The sequence below is a fragment of the Manis pentadactyla genome, chromosome 11 (genome assembly GCF_030020395.1).
Source record: "Manis pentadactyla isolate mManPen7 chromosome 11, mManPen7.hap1, whole genome shotgun sequence".
NCBI classification, from domain to species: domain Eukaryota; kingdom Metazoa; phylum Chordata; class Mammalia; order Pholidota; family Manidae; genus Manis; species Manis pentadactyla.
Window position 1 is genome coordinate 76965192 of NC_080029.1, and position 26505 is coordinate 76991696.

Consider the following 26505-nt stretch of genomic DNA (forward strand, 5'->3'; position numbering starts at 1 on the left):
TAATACCTCCCTAATGATCTCATCCGATCTTGTGAATTTAAATACCCTCTACTTACTGCCGATACCATAAATTTGTGTCTCCAGACATGACCTCCAACCCAAGTCCAAGACTCACATATCATCCACACTTGGATCACAAATGTAGCAGAACTTTAAATCCCACCCTAAAATAAAGAAAACTTCTCCCTCAGTATTTCCCATTTCAAGTAATGGCAAAAACATTCATGCAACACGAAAGTATTTCAGACAAATTCTTTGATCAACATAAATTTCTATAATTGACACCAGAAACATCAGAAAGTGTAAATAATCTCCTGTATTGATTAAAGAAATTTAACTTATAATTTAAAACTTTCCTACAAAGGAATTGTCAGGCCCAGATATCTTTAGTGAAGATTACTATTGCTATAGACTAAATTACCCTTAACTCAGTGTAAACAACAACCTTTTCATTATGTTCATGTATTCAGAATTCACAGTGGGTACAGTGGGGATAGTTTTTGTCTGTCCCATAATGTCTCAGTTAGAAAGAATCAAATGGGTGTGACTTGAAAGGCTGAGGGCTGGAATTATCTGCAGCTTCCTTCACCCACATTTCTGGTACTGAGGCTAGAATGTCGCAAAGGCTGGGCACAACTGAGGCTGTCAACTGACATGTCTATATGTCATTTTTCTATATGGCTTGAGTTCTCACAGCATGGTGGGTGAGTTCTGAGAAGTAGCCACAATAGAGGGAATCTTCCAAAAGAATCCAGGGGAAGTTGCATGGCCTTTCCTGGCCTACCCTCCAAAGTTGTATGGCATCACTTCTGCCTCATTCTACTGGTGACACCTAAGTCCCAAAGACTAGACCACATTTAGTACACAGGGAGACATACCCTTCCCTTCAGTGGAGAATAATTGATGGGCTTGTTTAAAAACCCTGAGCTTCACTAGTGCATTTCATCAAGTATTTAAAGAATTTTTTTTCAAAACATTACACAACTTTTTTATTATTAAATGAGAAAATCTCATTTGTTACATCATCACATTGCTAATCAGAGAAAATGCTGCAGTGATGAAGAAATTCAATGTTGGATCAACCAAAGTCCTCATTCCTACAACATTCATTTACAAAGAATGCTCAACACAGCCCAACACAATATTCTTGGTTTTCTTCATATTGAAGTCCCACAAAATAATCATCTTCTAATGGGGTATTTTAGTACATAAATTATAGTTCTTCATTTTTACAATTCACCCCAAACTGTATGAGAGATGTAAAATCTCTAAAGCTGTTAGGACATCCTTCACACATCGTCGTCCTCTGACGTGTCACTGCTACTTGTCTCTGTGTCATCACATCATTCTCAATAGTGGTTTGAAAGTGCTGTTTTTCCAGGGTCCAAACTTGAAGTCACAGATCAAGCTGTTTTTCAAAATACCATTTTTCCTCAGACCATTCTTCTGTAACTGTTCACTAATAACTTGGAATTCTCTCATTTCATCCTCAGTTAAAGGAGCACAAGTTTCATCATTTTCACTGTCTTCATGCCAGCCCACCTCCCTTAACAGTCTGTGTTCTGCCTCAAGTGAAACTGAAAGAACATCAGTTTGTGGCAAGGTTGAAGACCAAATAATCTGTTGGGAAATCACTGAAGCATTACCACCCTCTTGCGGAATTTCGTTTTCATCAAAGTTTCGGTTTATACCTCTTTCGTGGTGAGTACTATTGCTATTATGCAAATTAAATGAGTCATCACCCTTCCCTGAGCCAGCATGGCTTTCATCTTCACGTTCTTCTACTCTGTCCCTTTTCAGTGCTTTCAAAAACTCACTCTTCTTATCAGTGCACATACATGTCACTTTGGTTAGGCGAGGCTGCTGATTAAGTTTGTCAACAGGTGAAGAGCAATTTGAGCTATTACACTCTTTCACTGAAGTTGTTGATGGACTAAAATTCTTGAAAGTTGATTTAAAAGCATTAAAGTTGCCAACACCGTATGTAGACTCATGAGGGAAAGAAGTCCCTACTTTATTTTCTTTAGTTTGGCTTTTCCATTGTGTAGGTTTTATAGGTGGAGCAGCAGGTTTTGGGACCAGGCCTTTATAAACACTTGGACCAGTCCCATTCTTAACTGGCTATGATTGAAGATGTCCCACTACTGGGAATCCAAATAACTGTAAGTCTTTTGTATTACCTTTCTTAATAATCAGCATTCTTGGAGCTCTAGATTTAGGATTCAGAGGATATTCCCATACACCTGCAGCTAAAGATTTATTCTGATTTGGTTCTCTTCCATATTCAGGATTTAAAGAAGGATTCCAGGTCTAGGACTGTAATAGCTGGAGCCCACCATCCTGGAAGTAAAGGTGGAGTATAAAAGTATAGTAACAACAACAGCAGCAACTTTTATCATACACTATGCATCCAGCTCTTTTTTAAGTGATTTTTACTTGTATTACTCACTGAACTCTCACAACAGTAGTGCATATTACTATCATTCCTGGTTTGTTTATATTATAAAAATTCCATTTTATAATAAATAGCAAGTGGCAAAAATGGACCACCAAACTGGAAGGCATAGCTATTCCTGGTTATTCAATTACAGGACATAAGAGTCTTTTGTTCCAGGTTATTCAATTACAAGACCTAAGAATCTCTTGTTCTTCTCTTTCCCTCACCACTTTCCTGCTCTAAATTCAATCTATCAAATTGTCTTTGACCTGTCATCCAATCTACCATCAAACCATATCCAAAACAGCTATTCAATTCAAGCCATCACTTTCTGCTCCAAATATTTAAAGAATTTTTTAAAATATTATATAAACTCTCTACAAACATAGAGAAACATTTCCCAACTCTTTTTATGAGGCTGACATTACTGATACAAAATCCAGACAAAGACATTGTAAGAAAATAAAACTTCAGACCAATAGCCAGCATAGATTCAAACATTCTTCACAACATACTAATATGTAGAAAGCAGAATCCATTATGACCACATAAACTTTATCCCAACAAGGCAGAGTTGAATTAACATTTGAATATAAATCAATGTAATTCATCACAGTAACAGGGTTATAGAGAAAAAAAGTGTTATAATTATCTCAACAGAAGCAAAAAAGAATTTGATTAAATCAATGCCCACTCATGTTTAAAACTCAGCAAACTATCTAAAGGAAGAAATTTCCTCATGTGTACAAAGGGCATCTAGGAAAAATAAAATATCATGGTTGATGGTAAAAGACTGAAAACTAACCTCTACAATAAAGAACAAAGCTGCTCAAATCACTGGTGCCAAAACCCTGTACTACAAGATCTAGTCAGTACAACAAGACAAGAGAAATAAATGTCATACGGTTTGGTAAGGAAAAAGTAAAACTGTCTCATTTGCAGATGACATCACCATGAATGTAGAAAACCCTAACAAGCTCGCAGAACTTGTAAGTAAATTTAGCAAGCTCACCTGATATGAAGTTGATTTATATAAATTAATTTTATTTCTACAGACTACCTATAAACAATTCTAAATGAAATTAACAATAACATCAACAAACAAAATACTCGGGGATAAATTAAATACATGTGGTTACAAATGAAAATTACTACGTTGTGGAGAAAAATTAAAGAAAACCTAAATAAATGAAGGGATATATCATGTTGATGGATTGAGAGGTTACATACTATTAAGGTAACAGTTCTTTCCCAAATTCATCTATAAATTCAATGCAATCCTAACTTAAGTTCTAATATTGTTTTTTATAGAAATATGCAAGCTTTCTATAAAAATTTACATGGAAATATAAAGGATCTGAAATAGCAAAACAACTTTAAAAAAGAAAAACAAAGTTTGAGGGCTCACACTACATAACTTCAAGATTTATTATTAAGCTAAAGTAACCAAAACAACATTCTATTGGTTTAAGTATAGACATATAGATTAATGGAACAAAATAAAGAAGCCAAAAATAAATTCCCACTTAAAGGGTCAACTGACTTTCAACAAAGGTGTCAAGCTAATTCAATGGGAAAGAATCATCTTTTCAAATGGTGCTAGATCAACTGGATAAATGGGGACCCTTATCTTGCACCATATATCAAAGTAAACTTAAAAAGGTTCACAGACCTAAAATTTGAACCTGAAACTATAAAATTTCTAGAAGAAACTCTTAAGACATTGGGGTAGGCAAAGATTTCTTAAGGCTCAAAAAACATCAACCCTAAAAATAAAAAATTGATAAATTAAGTCAATCAAAATTTAAATTTATGCTCTTCAGAATACATCATTTGGTTCATGCAACTAATATAGAGAAAAAAAACAGGAGTTGCAGTACTTGTATAGGACAAAGTAGACGTCAAAACAAAGAAAGTCACAAGAGACAAAGAAGGACATTACATAATGATAAAAGGGTCAGTCCAACAAGAGGATATAACTATTATAAATACCTATGCACCCTACACAGGATCACCTACACATGTGAAACAAATAATAACAGAATTAAAGGGGGAAATAGAATGCAATGCATTCATTTTAGGAGACTTCAACACACCACTCATGCCAAAGGACAGATGAAACAGACAGAAAATAAGTAAAGAGACAGAGGCACTGAACAACACATTAGAACAGATAGACCTAACAGACATCTACAGAACACTCCATCCAAAAGCAACAGGACACACATTCTTCTCAAGTGCACATGGAACATTTTCAAGAATAGACCATATACTAGGCCACAAAAAGAACCTCAGTAAATTCAAAAAGATTGAAATTGTACCAACCAGCTTTTCAGATCACAAAGGTATGAAACTAGAAATAAATTACTCAAAGAAAATGAAAAAGCCCACAAATACATGGAGGTCTATTAACATGCTCCTAAAAAAAATCAATGGATAAGTGACCAAATGAAAACAGAGATCAAGCAATATATGGAGACAAATGACAACAATAATTCAACAACACAAAATCTGTGGGATGGGTGGGTAGGGAGGGATAAGGGAGGGAAGAAGAAAGGGGGTATTATGATTAGCATGCATAATGGGGGGGTGGGAGAAAGGGGAGGGGTGTGCAACACAGAGAAGACAAGTAGTGATTCTACAACATTTTGCTATGCTGATGGACAGTGACTGTAATGAGGTTTGTGGGGGGGACTTGGTGTAGGGGAGAGCCTAGTAAACATAATATTCTTCATGTAATTGTAGATTAATGATTACAAAAAAAAGAAAGAAAAAGAAAAAGGGGGATTACTCCCTGATAGGGTAAAACTAACTGCAAATCAACGATTAATGCATGCTTTCATTTTCTTAATTTTGATCTTTTAAAGGGTGTCAGATGATCAGCTATGGAAGTACATTTTTCTGATAATATTCCTTTCTCTTAAAAAAAAAGGAGTTCTGTGTGGTGATCTCCAATAGGTTCTTCACAATGGTATAAAGGTCATATCAAAGTGTGGGCAAAGGGTTTGTTGGTGTTTATACAGACGATGAAAGCCTAATTTGGCTACCAAGAAAATGAATTAAGATACCATATGAAGAAGAACTTCCAACATCAACATCCTCTGGAAGAGTCATTCCAGAAGATGATCATCAAAAAACTTCAACAAAGATCCTGGCGCTGTTGCAGTTGTAGCTGCATTCATCCCACCAGTTCCTGGACTTGCCATTGGAATGAAGAAGGAGATATCTAAGCTGGCCTGCACATACAGTAAAACAACAAATTTGACTGGATTTATACTGTCGGAACTCAACCAAGAATTAGGAGAAATGCAAGTTGCAGTGCTCCAAAATCGTGCGACTATAGACTATCTACTGTTAAAAGAACATATGGGATGTGAAAAGTTCCCAGGAATGTGTTGTTTTAATTTGTCTGATTTTTCTCAAACTATTCAAATTCAGTTAGACAATATCCATCATATCGTTGATAAGTTTTCACAAATGCCTACGGTACCTAACTGTTTTTCTTGGTTTCACTGGATATGGCTGGTAATTGTAAGTCTGCTTTTGTTATATAGATGTATTCCTATTATGTTAATGTGTGTATGCAATTTAATTAGTAGTTTGTTAAAACCTATACATGCTTATGTTACTCTACAAGAAGACATGTCAAAGAAATAATCAATCTTCCCATGTTTTCTTCCATCTGCTACTTCTATAGCTTTTCTTCTTCCTTCCTAATTACAGCACTTTAGTAGAATTTGTGCCTCATATCGAAAATTACCGAGTATCATAATTCTTCCAAGTGGTAAAGATACCTCAAGACAAATGCTGGGCATAGAAGCCACAGGGCATAAATCTGCAAAGAAGTAAAAAGCTCACCTTTTCAAAGAATATTGCTTCTCTCTCACTTACCAACTTTACATTTCCCTGTATGGCCCCGGAAGATGACTGGTTAGCCAGAAGTGGGTAAGATTCCTCAAGGGAGGAACAACCTAACAGAGTCACAGTCGCAGGGGGGCCATCAGGTGAGAAATTGGGGATCAACAGAGGTGAGGTTTAGAACCTCACCCCCCTGTTTTGAGAGAAATCTTCTGCATCCATGGATGTTTTGTTGCCCTTGTCTAGCTTGGATTAATACTTAGTCTATAGGCACAGACCTGATCATCTACATTTGCCCTCTTACAGCACTAAATTATATTTTCTACCTTTATCTTGCATCTACCTACCACTTCAGCATTTTATTAAAAATAATAATAATAATAATAAGGGAGAAATGTGGGATTCACATATAAATCAAGTATAAAAATCAAACGAATAATATCTGACTTGATTGTTTCTAGTTCATGATGCTTGATCAAAACCGAAAGTTTCTGTGATGACTGCCCTTGCACTGTTCACCATGTAAGAACTTATTCACTATGTAAGAACTTGTTCACCATGTAAGAACTTGTTCGTTATGCTTCAGAAGATTGGAGACTGTTGAGAATTAGGCTAGGGGTTGATTAATGATTGTGCATTGAGTCCCCTATACAGAATTTTATTGTTGTTAACAACCATTTGATCAATAAATATGAGAGATGCCCTCTCAAAAAAAATAAAATTAAAATTAAAATTAAAAAATTAAAAAAAATCTGTGGGACGCAGTGCAGTCTGTGCTAAGAGGGAAATATATTACAAACAGGCCTACCTGAGGAAAGAAGAACAATCCCAAATGAACAATCTAAACTCACAATTAATGAAACTAAAATAGAAAGAACAAATAGGACCCAAAGTCAGTAGAAGGAGGGACATAATAAAGATTAGAGCAGAAATAAATAAAATTGAGAAGAATAAAACAATAGAAAGAAACAATGAAAGCAGGAGCTGCTTCTTCAAGAAAATAAGCAAAACAGAGAAACCCGTAGCCAGACTTATCAAGAAAAAAAGAGTCTACACACATAAACAGAATCAGAAATGAGAAAGGAAAAATCCCTATAGACACCACAGAAATACAAAGAATTATGAGAGAATACTATGAAAAAGTATATGCTAACAAACTGGATAACCTACAAGAAATGGATGACTTTCTAGAAAAATACAACCTTCCAAGGCTGACCAAGGAAGAAACAAAAATCTGAACAGACCAATTACCAGCAAAGAAATTGAATTGGTAATCAAAAAAACACCTAAGATCAAAACACCTGGACCAGGTGGTTTCACTGCTGAATTTTATCAAACATTTAGAGAAGATCTAATACCCAATGTCCTTAAAGTTTTCCAAAAAGTAGAAGAGGAGGGAATACTCCCAAACTCATTCTACGAGACCAACATCACTCTAATACCAAAACCAGGCAAAGACACCACAAAAAAAGAAAATTACTGACCAATATCCCTGATGAACATACATGCAAAAATACTCAATAAAATATTAGCAAACCGAACTCAAAAATACATTAAAAAGATCTCCCATCATGATCAAATAGGATTCATCCAAGGGATGCAAGGATGGTACAACATTAGAAAATCCATCAACATCATCTACCACATCAACAAAAAGAAGGACAAAAACCACATGATCATCTCCATAGATGCTGAAAAAGCATTTGACAAAATTCAACATCCATTCATGATAAAAACTCTCAACAAAATGGGTATAGAGGGCAAGTACCTCAACATAATAAAGGCCATATATGACAAACCCATAGCCAACATTATACTTAACAGTGAGAAGCTGAAAGCTTTTCCTTTAAGATCAGGAACAGGACAAGGATGCCCACTCTCCCCACTTCTATTCAACATAGTACTGGAGGTCCTAGCCATGGCAATCAGACAACACAAAAAAATAAAAGGCATCCAGATTGGTAAAGAAGAAGTTAAACTGTCACTGTCTGCAGATAACATAATATTGTACATAAAAACCCTAAGGAATCCACTCCAAAACTACTAGAACTAATATCTGAATTCAGCAAAGTTGCAGGATACAAAATTAATATGCAGAAATCTGTGCCATTCCTATACATTAACAATGAACTAGCAGAAAGAGAAATCAGGAAAACAATTCCATTCACAGTTGCATCAAAAAGAATAAAATACCTAGGAAAAAACCTAACCAAGGAAGTGAAAGACCTATACCCTGAAAACTATAAGACACTCTTAAGAGAAATTAAAGAGGACACTAATAAATGGAAATTCATCCATGCTCTTGGCTAGGAAGAATTAATATTGTCAAAATGGCCATCCTGCCTAAAGCAATCTGCAGATTCAATGCAATCCCTAACAAAATACCTACAGCATTCTTCAATGAACTACAGCAAATACTTCTCAAATTCATATGGAACCACAAAAGACCCCGAATAGCCAAAGCAATCCTGAGAAGGAAGAATAAAGCAGGGGGAATTACGCTCCCTGACTTCAAGCTCTACTATAAATCCACAGTAATCAAGACAATTTAGTACTGGCACAAGAACAGACCCATAGACCAGTGGAACAGAATAGAGAGCCCAGATATAAACCCAAGCATATATGGTCAATTAATATACAATAAAGGAGCCATGGATATACAATGGGGAAATGGCAGCCTCTTCAACAGCCGATGTTGGCAAAACTGAACAGCTACATGTCAGAGAATGAAACTAGATTATTGTATAACCCCATATACAAAACTCAAAATGGATCAAAGACCTGAACGTAAGTCATGAAACCATAAAACTCTTAGAAAAAAAAAATAGGCAAAAATCTCATGGACATAAACATGAGTGACTTCTTCATGAACATATCTCCCCGGGCAAGGGAAACAAAGGCAAAAATGAACAAGTGGGACTATATCAAGCTAGAAATATTCTGTATAGCAAAGGACACCATCAATAGAACAAAAAGGTATCCTACAGTATGGGAGAACATATTCATAAATGACAGATCTGATAAAGAATTGACATCCAAAATATATAAAGAGCTCACATGCCTCAACAAACAAAAAGCAAATAATCCAATTAAAAAATGGGCAGAGGAGCTGAATAGACAGTTCTCCAAAGAAGAAATCCAGATGGCCAACAGGCACATGAAAAGATGCTCCACATCGCTAATCATCAGAGAAATGCAAATTAAAACCACAATGAGATATCACCTCACACCAGTAAGGATCGCCATCATCGAAAAGACAAACAACAACAAATGTTGGCGAGGTTGTGGAGAAAGGGGAACCCTCCTACCCTGCTGGTGGGAATGTAAACTAGTTCAACAATTGTGGAAAGCAGTATGGAGGTTCCTCAGAATGCTCAAAATAGAAATACCGTTTGACCCAGGAATTCCACTTCTAGGAATTCACCCTAGGAATACAGCACTCCAGTTTGAAAAAGACAGATGCACCCCTATGTTTATCACTGCACTGTTTACAATAGCCAAGATATGGAAGCAACCTAAATGTCCATCAGTAGATGAATGGATAAAGAAGATGTGGTGCATATACACAATGGAATATTATGCAGCCACAAGCAAAAAACAGATCCTACCATTCGCAACAACATGGATGGAGCTAGAGGGTATTATGCTCAGTGAAATAAGCCAGGTGGAGAAGGACAAGTACCAAATGATTTCACTCATATGTGGAGTATAAGAACAAAGGAAAACTGAAGGAACAAAACAGCAGCAGAATCACAGAACCCAAGAATGGACTAATAGTTACCAAAGGGAAAGGGACTGGGGACGATGGGAGGGAAGAGAGGCATAAGGGCAGGGAAAAAGAAAGAGGGCATTAAAATTAGCATGTATAGTGCGTGGGGGGCATGGGGAGGGCTGCTCAACACAGAGAAGACAAGTAGTGATTTTACAGCATCTTACTATGCAGATGGACAGTGATTGTGAAAGGGTATGTGGGGGGACTTGGTGAAGGGGGGAACCTAGTAGACATAATGTTCTTTCTGTAATTGTAGATTAATGATACCAAAATAAAAAAAATAAAAAAATAAAAATAAAAAAATCTCTTGGACATAAACATGAGCAACTTCTTCATGAACATATCTCCCTGGGCAAGGGAAACAAAAGAAAATAATGAACAAGTGGGACTATATCAAACTAAAGATCTTCTGTACAGCAAAGGACACCATCAGTAGAACAAAAAAGACATCCTACACTATGGGAGAATATATTCATAAATGACATAGCTGACAAGGTGTTGACATACAAATTTTATAAAGAGCTCACACACCTCAACAAACAAAAAGCAAATAAGCCAATTAAAAAATGGGCAGAGGAGCTGAATAGACATTTTGCCAAAGAAGAAATTCAGATGGCCAACAGGCACATGGAAAGATCCTCCACATCGCTAATTATCAGAGAAATGCAAATTAAAACCACAATGAGATATCACTTCATACCAGTTAGGGTGGTCAACATCCAAAAGACAAACAACAACAAATGTTGGAGAGGATGTGGAGAAAGAGGAACCCCCCTACACTGCTGGATGTAAACTAGTTCAACCATTGTGGAAAGCAGTATGGAGGTTTCTCAAAAAACTCAAAATAGAAATACCATTTGACTCAGGAATTCCACTCCTAGGAATTTACCCTAAGAATGCAGCAGCCCAGTTTCAAAAAGACATATGCACCCCTATGTTTATCACAGCACTATGTACAATAGCTAAGAAATGGAAGCAACCTAAGTGTCCATCAGTAGATGAATGGATAAAGAAGATGTGGTACATATACACAATGGAATATTATTCAGCCATAAGAAGAAAACAAATCCTACCATTTGCAAAGACATGGATGGAACTAGAGGGTATTATGTTCAGTGAAATAAGCCAGGTGGAGAAAGACAAATATCAAATGATTTTACTCATCTGTGGAGTATAAGAACAAAGAAAAAACTGAAGGAACAAAACAGCAGCAGACTCACAGAAACCAAGAATGGACTAACAGTTACTAAAGGGGAAGGGACTGGGGAGGATGGGTGGGAAGGGAGGGATAAGGGGGAAAGGGGGAGATTACAATTATCACACATAATGTAGGGGGTGGGGGGAGACGGGAAAGGCAGTATATACAGAGAAGACAAGTAGTAATTCTATAGCATCTTACTACACTGATGGACAGTGATTGTAATGGGGTATGTTGGGGGTACTTGAAAATAGGGGGAGTCTAGTAAGCATAATGTTGTTCAAGTAATTGTACATTAATAATACCAAAATAAAAAATAAAATAAAACATCATTTGGAAAATAAAACTACAAGCCAGAAGATGAGAAAAAATATTGACGTGACATATATCCAACAAAGGTCTTGTATCCAGAATATATGGGCTCTTATAACACAATGCAAAGACAAAAAATAATAAATGAGCAAAATATTTCAACAAACACATCACAAAACATGATAAAGGAAAGGATATTAAGCAAATGAAAAGATTCTCAATCTCATCTGTCATTAGGGAAATGAAGAACAGAAACACACACTCACTAGAATGCCAAAAATTAAAGATTGACAATACCAGTTGTTGGACATTAAACTCTTCTGATGAGAGCATAAAATCATACAACTATTTTGAAAAAGTCTTGTAGTTTCTTACAAGTTAAACATTTACTCACTATGTGATCCAATAACTCTACCCCTAGGTATTACCCAAGAGAAATGAAAACGTGTGTCAAAAATAACCTGTAAGTGAATGTTTATAGCTACTTTATTCATAACTATCAAAAATCAGAAATACCCAAATGTCCATCAATAAATGAATGAATAAACAAATTGTGGTATATACATATAATAAAATATTACTCAGCAATAAAGGAGCAAACTACTGCTACTCAAAAGGACATGCTGAAAAACAACAAGCAGAGCAGAAGCTAGGTCCAGAGTAGAACATACTGTATGATTCAATTTGTATGAAAAGACCAATCTAATTTATAGTAACAGAAAACATCCTTGATGCTTGGATGTAGATAGAGGGATTGGCTGAGAAGGGACTAAAGAAACTTTTTAGGTGATGGAAATATTCCATATCTTGACTGGGGAGGTAGTTATATGAGTATATATGCACCTTTGCCAAAATATAGCAAACTGTACACTTAAAATGGGCATATTTATATAACTGTACTTCAATAAAGTTTATTTTAAAATAAGTTCTTTATACATCTTTACCTTGATTTTGTTAAAATAAAATTACTTTGAAAATGGGGAAGACAGTGTAGCACATAGGAGACACACAGTGACTCTGTGGCATCTTACTACATTGATAGACAATGACTGCAATGGGGCGTGGGGGGGACTTAATGATATGGGTGAATGTAGTAACCACGCCGTTTTTCCTTTTTTTTTAACCATGTTGTTTTTCATGTGAAACCTTCATAAGAGTGTATATCAATGATACCTTAATTTTAAAAACTACTATGAAGAAGAAAACAGATCCTACTATTCACAACAACATGGATGGAGCTAGAGGGTATTATGCTCAGTGAAATAAGGCAGGCAGTGAAAGACAAGTACCAAATGATTTCACTCATATGTGGAGTATAAGAACAAAGAAAAAACTGAAGGAACAAAACAGCAGCAGAATCACAGAACCCAACAATGGACTAACAGTTACCAAAAGGAAAGGAACTGGGGAGGATGGGTAGGAAGGGAGGGATAAGGCTGGGGGAAAAAGAAAGGGGTCATTAAGATTAGCATGTATAATGTGGGGGGGGCACGGGGAGGGCTGTGCAACACAAAGACAAGTAGTGATTCTACAGCATCTTACTACGTTGATGGATAGTGACTGTAATGGGGTTTGTGGGGGGGACTTGGTGAAGGGGGGAGTCTAGTAAACATAATGTTCCTCATGTAATTGTAGATTAATGATACCAAAAAAAAAAGTACTATGAAAAGTGTAAAATAGACCTAGCAATAATGACAGAGAATCACATTCAAAGTAAAATTTAATTCAATATTAATAAGTAAAGGTTTAAATAAACACCTTGGAAATATATTTGAAAGCAAGATTGAAACCACCATTATGTGTAAAACACAGGCATAATGTATAGCTTCCTAGAGGCAATACCCACAGAACAAAACAAATCAAGAAAATAGGTTCTCGTGCAACTGTACCTGTTCCTGAAACTGAGTACATGCTCCATATTATGTTCTTTTACTGGTGAAAGCAGAAGTTGCCTTTAAACTTTCCCAGATTCTTTTACTTGCACGTTCAACCATGATGTTTTCCTTTATTAAAGTAACAGCTAAGAAGTCTCTTTCTTTAATGCCAAAGTCTGCCCTGCTCCATGCCATTTCACCTAGTGATTTTGATTGTTTGCTGTTGCTCTCTCATTAAAGATATGGCCATAGTATATCTGCAACTCCAATCCCATTATGTACATGATTTCATGAAAAATACTTGTTTCTCTCTGAGATGCTTCATGGCACTTTTTACCTCCTCATTCCTGAAGGTGTAAATGAGGGGATTCAGCAAAGGGGTAACGATGGTGTAGAAGACAGATACCACCTTGTCAATGGAGAAGCTGGTGTCTGGCCGGGTGTAGATGAAGATACATGGCCCAAAGAAGAGAGCAACCACCATGAAGTGGGCTGAGCAGGTGGACAGGGCTTTCTGGCGACCTTCCACTGACTGTTTTCTAAGAGAAACCAGGATGACCATGTAGGAGGCGACCAGAGCCAGGAAACAGGTGAGGGAGATGGTTCCACTATTGGATACAATCAGCATTCCAGTGAGGTATGTATCTGTGCAGGCCAGCTTGATGACAGGAGGCACGTCACAGAAGTAGCTGTCAATAACGTTGGGGCCACAGTAAGGCAGACGAATGGTCAAGAAGGTCTGCACCAGTGAGTGAGCAGTACCTCCCAACCAGAGAGCAAAGACAAGTTGAACACAGACCCTCATGTTCATCACACTGGTGTAGTGTAAAGGAGCACAGATGGCCACATAACGATCATAGGCCATAATAGTCAGCAGGAAGATCTCAGCACAGGCAAACAGATGGAGGAAGAAGAGCTGTGCAATGCAGTTGTCAAAGGAAATGGTCTTTCTTACTAAAAGCAAGCCCTCCAGCATCTTGGGCACAGTGACAGATGAGTGGCAAATGTCAATGAAGGATAGGTTGCTCAGGAAGAAATACATGGGGGTGTGGAGACGTGGAGTAAAGACTGTGGTAACCACAATGAGAATGTTCCCCAAAAGGGTTAGCATGTATGTAACTGAGAATGCCATGAAAAATAGTATCTCCAGTGCCCAGTTATCAGTGAGTCCCAAAAAGACAAATTCAGTGATTCTTGTTTCGTTTACAGCATCCATCCAATGAGTTTCCAAAGGACCTTGGGGCAGAAAACATTAAGCTTTAATAATTAAGCTTTACACAGGGAAGACCAGTAGTGACTCTATAACATCTTACTATGCTGATGGACAGTAACTATAATGGGGTATGTGGTGAGGACTTGATAATAGGGGGGAATGTAGTAACCACAATGTTGCTCATGTGAAACCTGAGAATAATATTGTATATCAATGATACCTTAATAAAATAATAATAATAATTAAGCTTTAATATTATAGGACTGGAACTAACTGAAGTGACTCCACATTTCTATCTAAATTGCTTTTTTATTATCAGGGCAGAGAGAATATAAGACCCACTTCATAACAGTTGTGATAATATACCCATTATGTATCAGGAGCCATTCCAGGCACTTTATATACACCATTCTATTTAACCACAGCCTCACCATGGCATAGGCATTACTGTTCCTGTCTTTTGCAGACAGGATACATGAGCCTTACAAGAATAAGTAAGTTGCCCAAAACCCTTAGCCACCAGTAAACTGGCTTTTTCACTTCAGTCTAATCCTCAGACAGCACCGAATTAATATTCCAAAAGGCAATTCCCAGCAAAAGTCATTCATGATCTCACTCTTCCTATCAAGTCAAGTGTACTTTTAAAGCCTGCAACATGTGGCTGCCGTTCTTCATCCAGGATGGCGTCACCCTTTTGTGTTCTCCTCTCCAGCCAAGCAAGTTACTATGCTTCTGCCATGCTACCTCTGTCTACCTACCAATTTTCCAAAATCTTTATCTTTATTTATTCTGTTCCTTCTGCTCAGAAAATATACTCTCTTATCAAATGAACTTTCCTCCCCATATTGCTGGCTATTAAAACACTATTCATCTTTTCAAGACTATCTCAAAGAATAGTACTTTTAAGAAAACTTTCCTGACACAATCAAATCCTTTCTCTTCCTTTTCACACTTCCTTATCATACTTAACTATAAAAGGAAGTAAAATAGATATTTTGTTTTACTTCCCATTAGTTGAAATTTCTTAAAAAGCACTAACCACCTATGATTTGTCCCTTGCAGCATTTAGCTTGGTTTCTTGCACATAGTAGGTATGCAAAAAAAAATTTTTTTTTCTCTGAACCTAACTTCTTAGGAAACCTGAAAAGGAATCCAATCCTTCCTTCACAATAGAGCTAATAAGTGACTTAAGAAACTTAATTTTTTTCATTCTGTAATATGAATTTGCCCATACTATTATATAAATACTAAAGTTATATTACCTCTAATTCTCTATACAGATTGGCCAAAAACTAACAGTTTAAGAAATAATTATCACAAACCATAAAAGATATTTATAATCTTGATGCAATTATTTCACTAGTAGGAGTCTCCAAGGTATCCAAACTATGAAAAGATAAATGTAAGAAAAATATTAGTTATAGCATTATATAAAATAACAATCACAGCAGTGTAGCACAGAGAAGATAAGTGACTCTGTGGCATCTTACTACACTGATGGACAGTGACTGCAGTGGGGTATATGGGAGACTCGATAATATGGGTGAATGTAGTAATCACATTGTTTTTCACGTGAAACCTTCATAAGAGTGTCTATCAATGATACCTTAATAAAAATTTTTAGAAGGTCACAGTGCTTTTTAAAAGTCACAGGACTTTTTTCTGAAACTTGAAAAAATAGTGGAACTTAAATAGAATTGTATGCAGCCATTACAAAGGGTTGTAACAAAGAATTACCTATATGAAAAATAATTGAAATATTATGAAGAATTTTAGAAGAGATAAAATTTATTTACATATTCTCAACAGTTTAAAATATGTACAGTGCCATATAAATTATCAAAACACAAATAGTAGACTAGAAGAAAATATTGTTACACCGAAGACCAAGAAAGGATAATATTCCTATTATGCAAAGAGCTCTTAAAATATGACAAGAAAAAAAACAAATGACAATTAAATGTAGGCTAAATATATGAATAGGCAACTCAGAAGAAATGCAAATGGCAAATAAGTATAATTAAAAAGATGCTCAAGTTTAGTAAAAAGTAAAAAAAAACAAAGATACTTTTTGCCTCTCTTGCAATTGGCAAAGGTGAGCACTCTATAGACTGCTACTGGAAAAGAATCTGGCAGTCCCTACCAAAATTTTAAATGCTTATACCTCTAAATAGGACTATATTGCATAAAATTTATATTTTAGGATTATATTGCATAAAAATAAATTAATCAATAATTAAGGATATATATTTATTGGAGCATTTTTAACAAAACAAGGTACTGGAAATAGAATGTTTCTCAATAAAGGAATAGGTAAATAAATTTTAGTACAACCACAATATGCAGTATTACATAGCTGTTAAAAAGAATGAGCTGGATATATGTCTATTGACTAAAAGCAGTGGTTCTCAATGTGGCTACACATTAGAGCCACCTCAGGGTCGTTATAAATGTTGCTGCCCAGGCCTTCCCCCAGACAATTAATTCAGAATCTCTTGGGGTTGGAAGCATCAGTACTTTGAAAGCCCCTTGGTGATTTCAATGTACAGCCAAGATTGCAAACGATTAACTTCAAGGAGTGTCAACTATATATTATTAAGCAAAAAGAGCATATTATGAATGTATTATGAACTGGAAAGGAAAGAGGGATGGAGGAAGGAAGGGAGGGAAGAGATAAGGAACAAAGAGCAAAAAAAGGAATCAGAAGAGATTTTTATGTGTCTGCATGTACATATATATGCATGTGTATGTCTGAACATATTTTGTACATATTCAAACATATATATATACATATTTATGATTGTGTTTGTATGCATTTATTCCTAAAGGGATAGAAGAAAGGTGTTGAAACATACAGCCCTATTTTAACATTGGTTACATGTGGAAGTATAGAATTGAAAGGAATGGTAAGATTTTATTAATTTTTATATTATGCTCTGTAATTGTTTATTGTATAATAAACATGGTTTACTTTGTTTAAAAAGCAAAGTATTAAAAGTGAGCATGGGGAAATAAAACAGAAAGGAAATGAAAAATCTGACTTACTGGGATTATTGGGTACATTTTCCCTTCACCATATCAATAGGGCTGTATTTCTTAGAAAGCAATATTCTTAAGGTGAGGAGGATCTTTCCTGTAAACTCTTGGTCAGCAATATATCAGTAGCAGAGAACCAAGAGCTATTTTGCTTTCAGCTAGGAAGGAGAGGGCAGAGGCTCTTCATAAGAGCACACACAGTGAATGCAAGCAACTGTCACCTTGGCCTTCACCTCCCTCAACCTCAACTTTCTGAGCTATAAAATAGGAACTAGATGCATCTCTTCTACAGGATTAGATGTAGATTTCATCAGGTCTACTGATGAAAAGATTAAGAAAGAAGCCAGGCAGTATAGCAGTGACTCTGTAGCATCTTACTATGCTGATAGACAGTGACTGTAATGGGGTATGTGGTGGGGACTTGATAATGGGGAGAATCTAGTAACCACAATGTTGCTCATGTGATTGTATATTAATGATACCAAAATAAAAATAAATAAATAAATAATAAAGAAGCCAGAGACTGGGAAGAATCTCTGGCTTCATTAAGGTTCTGTGGCTCAGAATGTCCTCATTTAAAATTGAAGCTCATATGCATATTTTACTTTAGAAAAATCTAATGGGAAGAACTGAATCTTGGGATTGCTGAAATTCACAAAGCCAGGATCATTCTCTTCATGTCTTTTAGGCTATTTCCAGGGGCAGCAGGGTGGTAAGGCACTGCATCTTCAGCACCAAAGAAATCCACAAAGTGTTAGTAAAAAGAGTTTTTGCTCTGGTTTTGAAAAGAGACATGTTGAGATGTTTGAGATCAGGTGACTTTGGAAGAATTACTAAGCTTTGCCGAGATTCAGTTTCTTTATCTGTACAAATGGACATCACAGAACTGTTACAAAAATGATTCACATAATGGTCTGACCCTTGAAATGTATAAAAATTCATTTTGTGTATAAAAATTCTGTTGTGAAAACAGAAATAGATTCATAGACACTAATAAGTGACTGGTGGTTACCATGGGGGAGCTGTTGGGGTGGGTGGGTGAAATAGGTGAAGGGGATAAAGAGGCACAAAATCTCAGCCATAATATATTAGTCATGGGGATAAAAGCACAGCATAGAGAATATAGCCAATAGTTCTGTCACATCTATGTTGACAGACAGTAACCACACTAGTCAGGGTGAGCATTTCATAATGTAGATATTATTAATATTTTGACAATAATGTTGAATCACAATGTTGTATACTTGAAACCAATATAATATTGTATAGCAACTATACTTCAATAAAAAAAATTTTTTAAGCCTGTTCTTTTCATTGATAATTAAGGGATCTCTCTGAGAAAATGTCCCAAAAAGTCCTCAAGAAAATGGAGTTCTTATGTTTAGGCAGCCTAAAACCAAGACCATGAAAAAGTAGATGAAAGAAAATGAGGAGTCACTATCAATTAAACAGCATTTAGTGAATGCCCCAGCAGGGTCAGTGCCCAAGGAACATTCTTCCCCCTGACTTGGCCATGGCTTCCTCTTTCTCCTTTTTAAGGTCTTATCTCCAATACCACCTCCTCATGGAGGCCCTCCTGATAATTATAACTAAAAGAACAGTCCCCCAATTACACAATATCCTAGTTCATCTTCTCTGTAGCTCTTATAAACACCTAAAATTATCTGAATTATTTGCATCTGTATTTACTGTCTGTTTCTCCAAATATAAAATTTTGGGGGATAAAGACTAGATCTGCTCTGTTTACTGCTACATCCCCAAAACTTGTGCCCAGCAGCCAGTGATATCTCAGTATGTTAAGCAGTATGTTAAGACTTCAGCCTCCAAAACTACAGAAGCCCCTAGAGAAATGCTAGGCAGTTTCTGCCCTAAAGAGTCCCTAAAAACAAAAGTATATAAGACTGAAACTGATAACAATTATACAGTGCCTGTTGGAAGTAGATTTAGCACTCCTGTAATTTTTTAAGATAATATTCTTTTCTCCTGAAAAGATGCAGAGCACCTCCTTAAACCTTGCCATTACTTCTTTCTCTACTTCTCTTCAGCCTTTCCCACTCTTTGCCCACCATTGTGTTGATCCATTTTTGTCCCATCTTTTTTTCCTCTCTTTCCCAATCCCATAAGAAGCATAATCATAAATTTTGAGGAGTGAGGCACATTGGAATGACCAAGAAAACCTGAAGGAAAGACATGTGCATGCAAAGATGTGATCAGTGACACCTGAGCAGTGCTATCTTGCTGTAAACACATTAGATGTCACTTATTCCTTGAGTCACCCAGTGAACTCACAGAGAGACTGATCCTTGAATAATTTGGCAGGTGGGGACTTTCAAGTGTAGCAAAAAGACACTGGGCTTGCAAACCAAGGATGTTAAATAGAAAATACTGAATTCAAATCACTGAGGCCAAACAAAAATTAGTTCTAAAGTGCCTCTTTTATGGACTGAGTAGTCAATAAAACTACTTTCTTTTAAAAAGAAAATTCTTTGGGGGAAAAAAGTTTCATTTTTAAACACAATCACATGTATCAAAATTTAAACCTTGAATTAAACTTTCACTTGTAATTCAGAGCTTTAATCTTTTAGTCTATTAATAGACCAAAATACTAGTTTCCTTATAAGTGGAATGTTGAGAACGTAGTCATACAGATAATATGGGAGTAGGATGCCCACATTCTACTGTAAACACTGAAGACAATTAGAAAAGAAGAATGCCCACTTCCTCTGATATGATAACAATTTCCTTTAGAAGTACTAGTAGCTCTCAGCAAGGAGCATAGTGGTGGAAATAATTCTTTTAAGGCATCCATTCTGCCCAAACCTTCCACCAGAACTTCCTCACACCCAGGAAGTCATGGTGACTGGGCTCCTTTTGTACTCCAGAAATGATTTGTCATGAAGTCTTTCCTACAATTACAAAGTCTTGATGAGATATTAGAAAGAGAAATGTGGAAACCCACAAAGAAACCTAAATGGTATAGCTCTTTATTACCTAACCTTATCTCCTGAACCATCCTGTCCTTCATTCACTCAGCCCCAAACATGTGGACTTCCTTTTTATTCCTGAAATACTGGGAACACATTCCCACCTGAAACCCTTTGCACAGCTTGCTTCCTCTGCTGGGAACCTCTTCCCCCAGACCCCCATAGTAAATTCCCTCACTGTACTGATAATCCTATAGAAAACTGCAATTCACCCAGAATCCCCAGCACTCCTGATTCCCTTTTTGATTATGTGAAAGAATTGACCATCTAACATACTACACGATTTACTTATACAATTAGTTTCATTTATTATTGTCTGTCTCTTGCTGCTAGAATGAAAACTTAACGGCAGGAAATTTTGTATGTTTTGTTCAATGAAGCGTCCAAGGTATGTAGGAAAATACATAGAATATAGCATTAGCTGAACAAATATTTTCTAATGATTATAACCTCTGCAATATTTTAAATTATTCCTTTAGGAATTGATTATTAGAAATGAATTACTAGCTTGAAGATTATCACTCAAAATACAGGATTGCCAAACTGCTTCCTAAATGTTTGCAGGATTAAATAATTCATTCATGGTCACTTAGTTAGCATTGGCAGAATGGAATTTGCACTTTCCAAAGCCTGCACTCTTAACCACTGTACCGTACCGTAAAGAAGAGAATGAACCAACAGACATAAAGTGACCCTTAAGGAGAAAAAAATGCAACTATTTACCCCTTGAAGGAAGGGAAATACCTCATGCGGTTTTCTGTCCACATAGCAAGTGCCTGGCACAGAGGAGGAACTCACTAAATACTCATTGAATTAATTGAAAAAATATTTTCAAAATAACATTGCAAGTGAAGAATATGAAAAGTGTCAAATTTGGGTGTGAAGTGGACCTCTGTATTAAAAATTGCCCAGATTTTAAGAACATCAGTAGGAACCTAATCTACAAAGGGACAGTTGAGCTAAGAGGACCAGAATCCCCAGTGGCCACCAGTATTATGTACATTGGTGTGCATTGTGTATACTGCTATCCTGCCCCATGGCCTGAAGGACAATGAAAATCGGTCCCTTTCTGCCCTCTGCCTGTCCTTTCTCCTTTCTCCCAAGGGCCCTGCAATTCCCACAGTGACTCCAGTGTAGACAGTGACAACTTCCCCCTTTTTGAAATCACTCCTCCAAGGAGTACAGTGATTTGTTGGGGATCAAATGTGATGAACAGTGGTCTCCTTTCCTTCCTGACTCCCCACTTTCAACTTTGTCATCTCACCATTTCCCCAGGGACACCCCAAATCCCATCTTCCTCTGCCTCTTGTCTCTGTTTCCACCTGATGTTTCAGCACCTCAGTCTCAAGCCTTGGCAAAGACACACTTAGAGGAGGTTCCTTTTGCCGAGAGGAACCGGAGTTTCTATCCTAATAGACCAGCATCATTTTAGCCTCAAATAAATGTGTACAATTCTGAACCGCTGAGCTCTTGCTTACAGAAATCTTGTAGGAGGGCACTGCCTGACTGTGTCAGTCGCTTGTCAGGGGCTTCGACCCTAAAGAAGAGATGAGGTAAAAGCTCACAGCAATACACCAACCCTTGGCCACTTTATTTCTGTAATAAAATGGAATGCAGCTGAGGTTCAGAGATGTCTGAATGCTTGCCTGGCCTTTGCGTGGTGCAGAACCAGAACCCTGTCCCATTTCTCGGGCCCTTAGGTTTCCTCTGCTCAGCAGTTGCATCCAGAGAGCTGAGCTAGATTAACTTCTACATCTCTTTTAGTATATTGTACAAAGATTTTATTCATTACAGCATAGTGTATTGTTTCTTTTTTTTTAATTGATTCTTCATAGTATATTATGATACTATCTACCCAGTCACAAACCAAAACAGAAAAAAGAAAAAGAATATGAACAAGAAAGTTTCTCTGAGGTTTTAAAGGTGATGACTGTTTGAGGTCAGAATCAAATGGTGCCCTCTTGTCTTCATACAGAAAAAGCCCTCAACAGCACTTCCCCCATCTATTACAGGGACATAGTCCCAGTGAGTTATGCCTCAGAGTGACACTGGGTAGGGAGGCCAGGGGAGCAGAGCTAGCGTGCCTCAGCTGTAGTCTTCCATTTCTTCTCCAGAACAGCCCGAATCTAATCTGTATGCTGACTTCCAGAGCACAGAAAGAACAGGATTCCTCTGTCAGTAATAAGGACTCCCTTCCTTAGAAAAACAAGCAAAGACTACATGAACAGCTGCGGTAGAACTGACTCATTCTTGGAACGTTGTATCATATTCAACAGTCATTCTATAAACATCAGTGAGTGCCTTGCCAGGCACTGTGCTCAGGAGCCAAATACAGAGAGGCACGGGGAAATGATGGTATTGATCCTCTCAACTCCATAATCCTATGACTCTTTTGATCAAAATTTCATAGTCCTATGACTTTATGATAACTAGTAAAAAGGAACAGATGCCATGGCAAAATCTAAAAAGTGACAAGTCATAATCCTAGGCATTTTGAAGAATCTTGGAGGGTGTGTGTATTTGCAGTGTGTGTGTGTTTGTGTATAGGTGACTTCATAGCAAAAGATACACTGAAAAAGTATACTGAGTCCTGAGACAAAAGAGAGGCTACAATAACTCTCATAAGTGAAACAGCCTCCTATTAAATTTCTAAATACCACACACTTATGCAACATATTAGGCAAATGACTGAGATAGGGGCTTGCTCAGTACCATGTACATATGTGCCCACCTGTACATATCCACAAACAGCATGGCAAGCAATGGACACAGAGGTGGTAAAACTTACTAATTTTCTCCAATTATGCAAGAGTGATTGAGCCAATTGTTATAAATTCTTTCTTCCACTTGTTTCATAATTCCTTCTGAAATGACACAGACAGAAATCAAAATATTAAAACACAGAAAATAATAATGTCTGATCTGGATACTAGTAACCGGTTTTCTGTTTAAATAGTTTCACCCTTTTGATGCTGGTCCCTGGACTTCTGTAATCCTTTTTATTCTCTATAAATTTTGCATTTGTCTTTTTCATTCTCGTGCCTTCTTCTGGCCAAGTAAAGCAGAGCTAAGCCTACTTGCCATTTCCACTTGGATCAGCAACTGCCAGATCATTAGAACTAAATTTGAACAGATTACAAAATCTTACTCAAAGGCCATTCATTCATTCAACAAACACTTATTACAGAAGGAAAGTACTGATTCTTAGCAAATATAAATAAATAGCATGCTTTATGAGATATAATCTGATATTAATTTTAAGCTTAAATATTGTACCAAGGAAATATAAAATTGTTTTGATTGTGGTAATCATGTCACTTTGTACATATATCAAATCATCATATTGTCACCTTAAATATATGCAGTTTTTATTTGTTAATTATACCTCAATAAAACTGGGAAAAAGAAAGTATAAAAGTTTTTAAAGAGTTGTGTCAAATCAAAACCAGTTAGTCTTCTACAGTTGTTGAACTAATATTTTTGAGTGAAGACCTATTTTGTCAGTTAATAAATCTGAAAACTTAGAGTCTACTCCTTTAACCAACTCTTCTATCATATCTCTGGGTACACTTTGGCAAGCCACTTGACCTTATTTTCATTATCTGGAAAGTAGATAACAGTTTTATCCTTTTAATTATTATGATATTAATTTTACATGTCAACTTGGATGGGCCAAAGCACCCAGTTATGTGGTCAAATACTGGTCTAGATGTTGTCAAGGTGTTTTTCAGATGTGATTAACATTCAAATTGGTAGACTTTGAGTAAAGGAGATTACCCTCCATAATGTGGGTAGGCCTAATAGAATCAGTGGAAGACCTTAAAACACTGAGATCCCCAGGAGAAGGAATTCTGCCTCCAGACTCTTCAAACTCAAGACCGCAAGATTGACTTCTGCCAGAATTTCCAGCCTGCTGGCCTACTATGAAGACTTCAAATTTACAGGCCCCACAATCTCACAAGCCACTTAAAATAAATCTCTCTCTCTCTCTCCATATATACATAAAAGGAAAGAAGAAAAGAACTTATGCAACACATCATATATATATAGACACAGAGAGAGAGAATTTATTTCTATAGAGTGGATAGATAGATAGATAGATAGATAGATAGATAGATAGATAGATAGATAGATAGATAGATAGATAGATAGAGAAATTTATTTCAATAGAGTGAATAGATAGATAGATAGATAGATAGATAGATAGATAGATAGATAGATAGATAGATAGATAGATAGATAGATAGATAGATAGATCCTGTTGGTTATGTTTCTCTGGAGAATCCTAATATAATTACCTTCCTTGCAATGGTCTTAAAAATAGGAATATGGTTTTTAGGTTTATGAAAGTTTAAATATGTAGGAAGATCACTGTTCATTTATCACTCTTAGGAGATAAATTTATCTTGAAGATCTTATTATCTTCTCTCTCCTTCCCTCATCATTCACTTTAAATAAGCAATGGTAACCATTATTACTTTAGAAAAGTGAAGCCAAAAAAGGATAGGAAAATTCAGTGTCATCAAAACAAATCACTCAAGCTAGTAACTCTTCTAAACTCTCTCTTTTAAAGACCAAAGCAACATTATCCCATGTAGATATGATATTTGCTTATAGACTTACCTTGCTTATTTAAAACATATTTTCCATTGACATAAAACACTTATCATCTACTCCTGCACCTCCTCTAATGATACAATTCTCCTCTTATCCCCTAGTACAGAAACCTAGAATGTAAATCTTAAAGAGCACAAAATTCTGCACAGGGTACATTTCAGGCTTGAAAGCTTTAGGATTTTTATCTGTCTGACATAGGATTTTTGAAGTGATCTTTGGATGACTCTAATTGAACTTGCCATCAATGATACTCAGGGGTATTATTAAAAGTTTTCCTTCTCAGTGAATTTTCCTGTTATTAGTCCCTTTCATTTAGCAATTTAATAAGTGGACAATACAAGCAGCAACCGCCAAATATGGAAGAGTTCCAAACTTTTGGCAATTAGCATGACATTAGTTTGTTTAGCCACTGTACTAACCACTACAATATACATGAGAGTCAAAGTCCACTGACAGGGAAACCTTACTCATGAATACTAAATAAACTGGTATCAATCCATGGGTTCTCACAATGTCTGATGTACAGCTTGGAACTAATAGTTTCCAGAAATATCTGACTCAACACCTCATCATTTTTTTTCTACAGCTGAGAAAAAGTTCAAAACAAAAAAATATATAATCCACATTTTATAGCTTGTCTACATGAGGTAACCTCTTTAAAAAGGGCAAAAATATCAACAGGATGTTTAACCAGTTTTTAAATCTCCTTAAAAGAGTTTTGGATACTTAAAGAAAAAATAATAATAATGCATTGTGGAATTTGTAACATGCAGGAGCACCATATACAAAAGCAACAAAATGTCTGGGAGGAAGAAAATGAACTTTGAAAGATTCTTATACAGGTAGTGGTATAATATTGTTTGATTGTATACTACATTAAAGGTGTATACTCTAAATGCTAGAGAAACTGCTAAAATAAAGTGGTATGACTAATAAGGTAATAGTGGAGATGAAATAAGATGTTTCTTGAAAACTCAATCCAAACATAGAAGAACAACAACATAGGGGAAAAAATGAGGATTGAAAACAAATAGCAAAATGGTAGATTTAAACCAAGCCCTATTAATAATCACATTAAATGTAAATGATCTAACTTGTATCCAAAATATATAAGAACTCTCACAATTAAGCTACAAAAAAGACAAAGAACCCAACTTAAATATAGGTAAAGGATTTGAATAGACATTTCACCAAAGAAGACAGA

At 36.2% G+C, this 26505-nt stretch overlaps 1 protein-coding gene and 1 pseudogene across 1 annotated transcript; both read right to left on the reverse strand.

The window, feature by feature from the left end:
* Window positions 1-1289: 1289 nt before the first annotated feature.
* On the reverse strand, window positions 1290-2296 carry LOC118913431 (vasculin-like; annotated as a pseudogene).
* Window positions 2297-13725: 11429 nt separating this feature from the next.
* On the reverse strand, window positions 13726-14667 carry LOC118913460 (olfactory receptor 1509). The gene has a single exon (XM_036887469.2). It carries the CDS (start codon window positions 14665-14667, stop codon window positions 13726-13728), a length of 942 nt encoding a protein of 313 aa, XP_036743364.2.
* Window positions 14668-26505: the final 11838 nt, after the last annotated feature.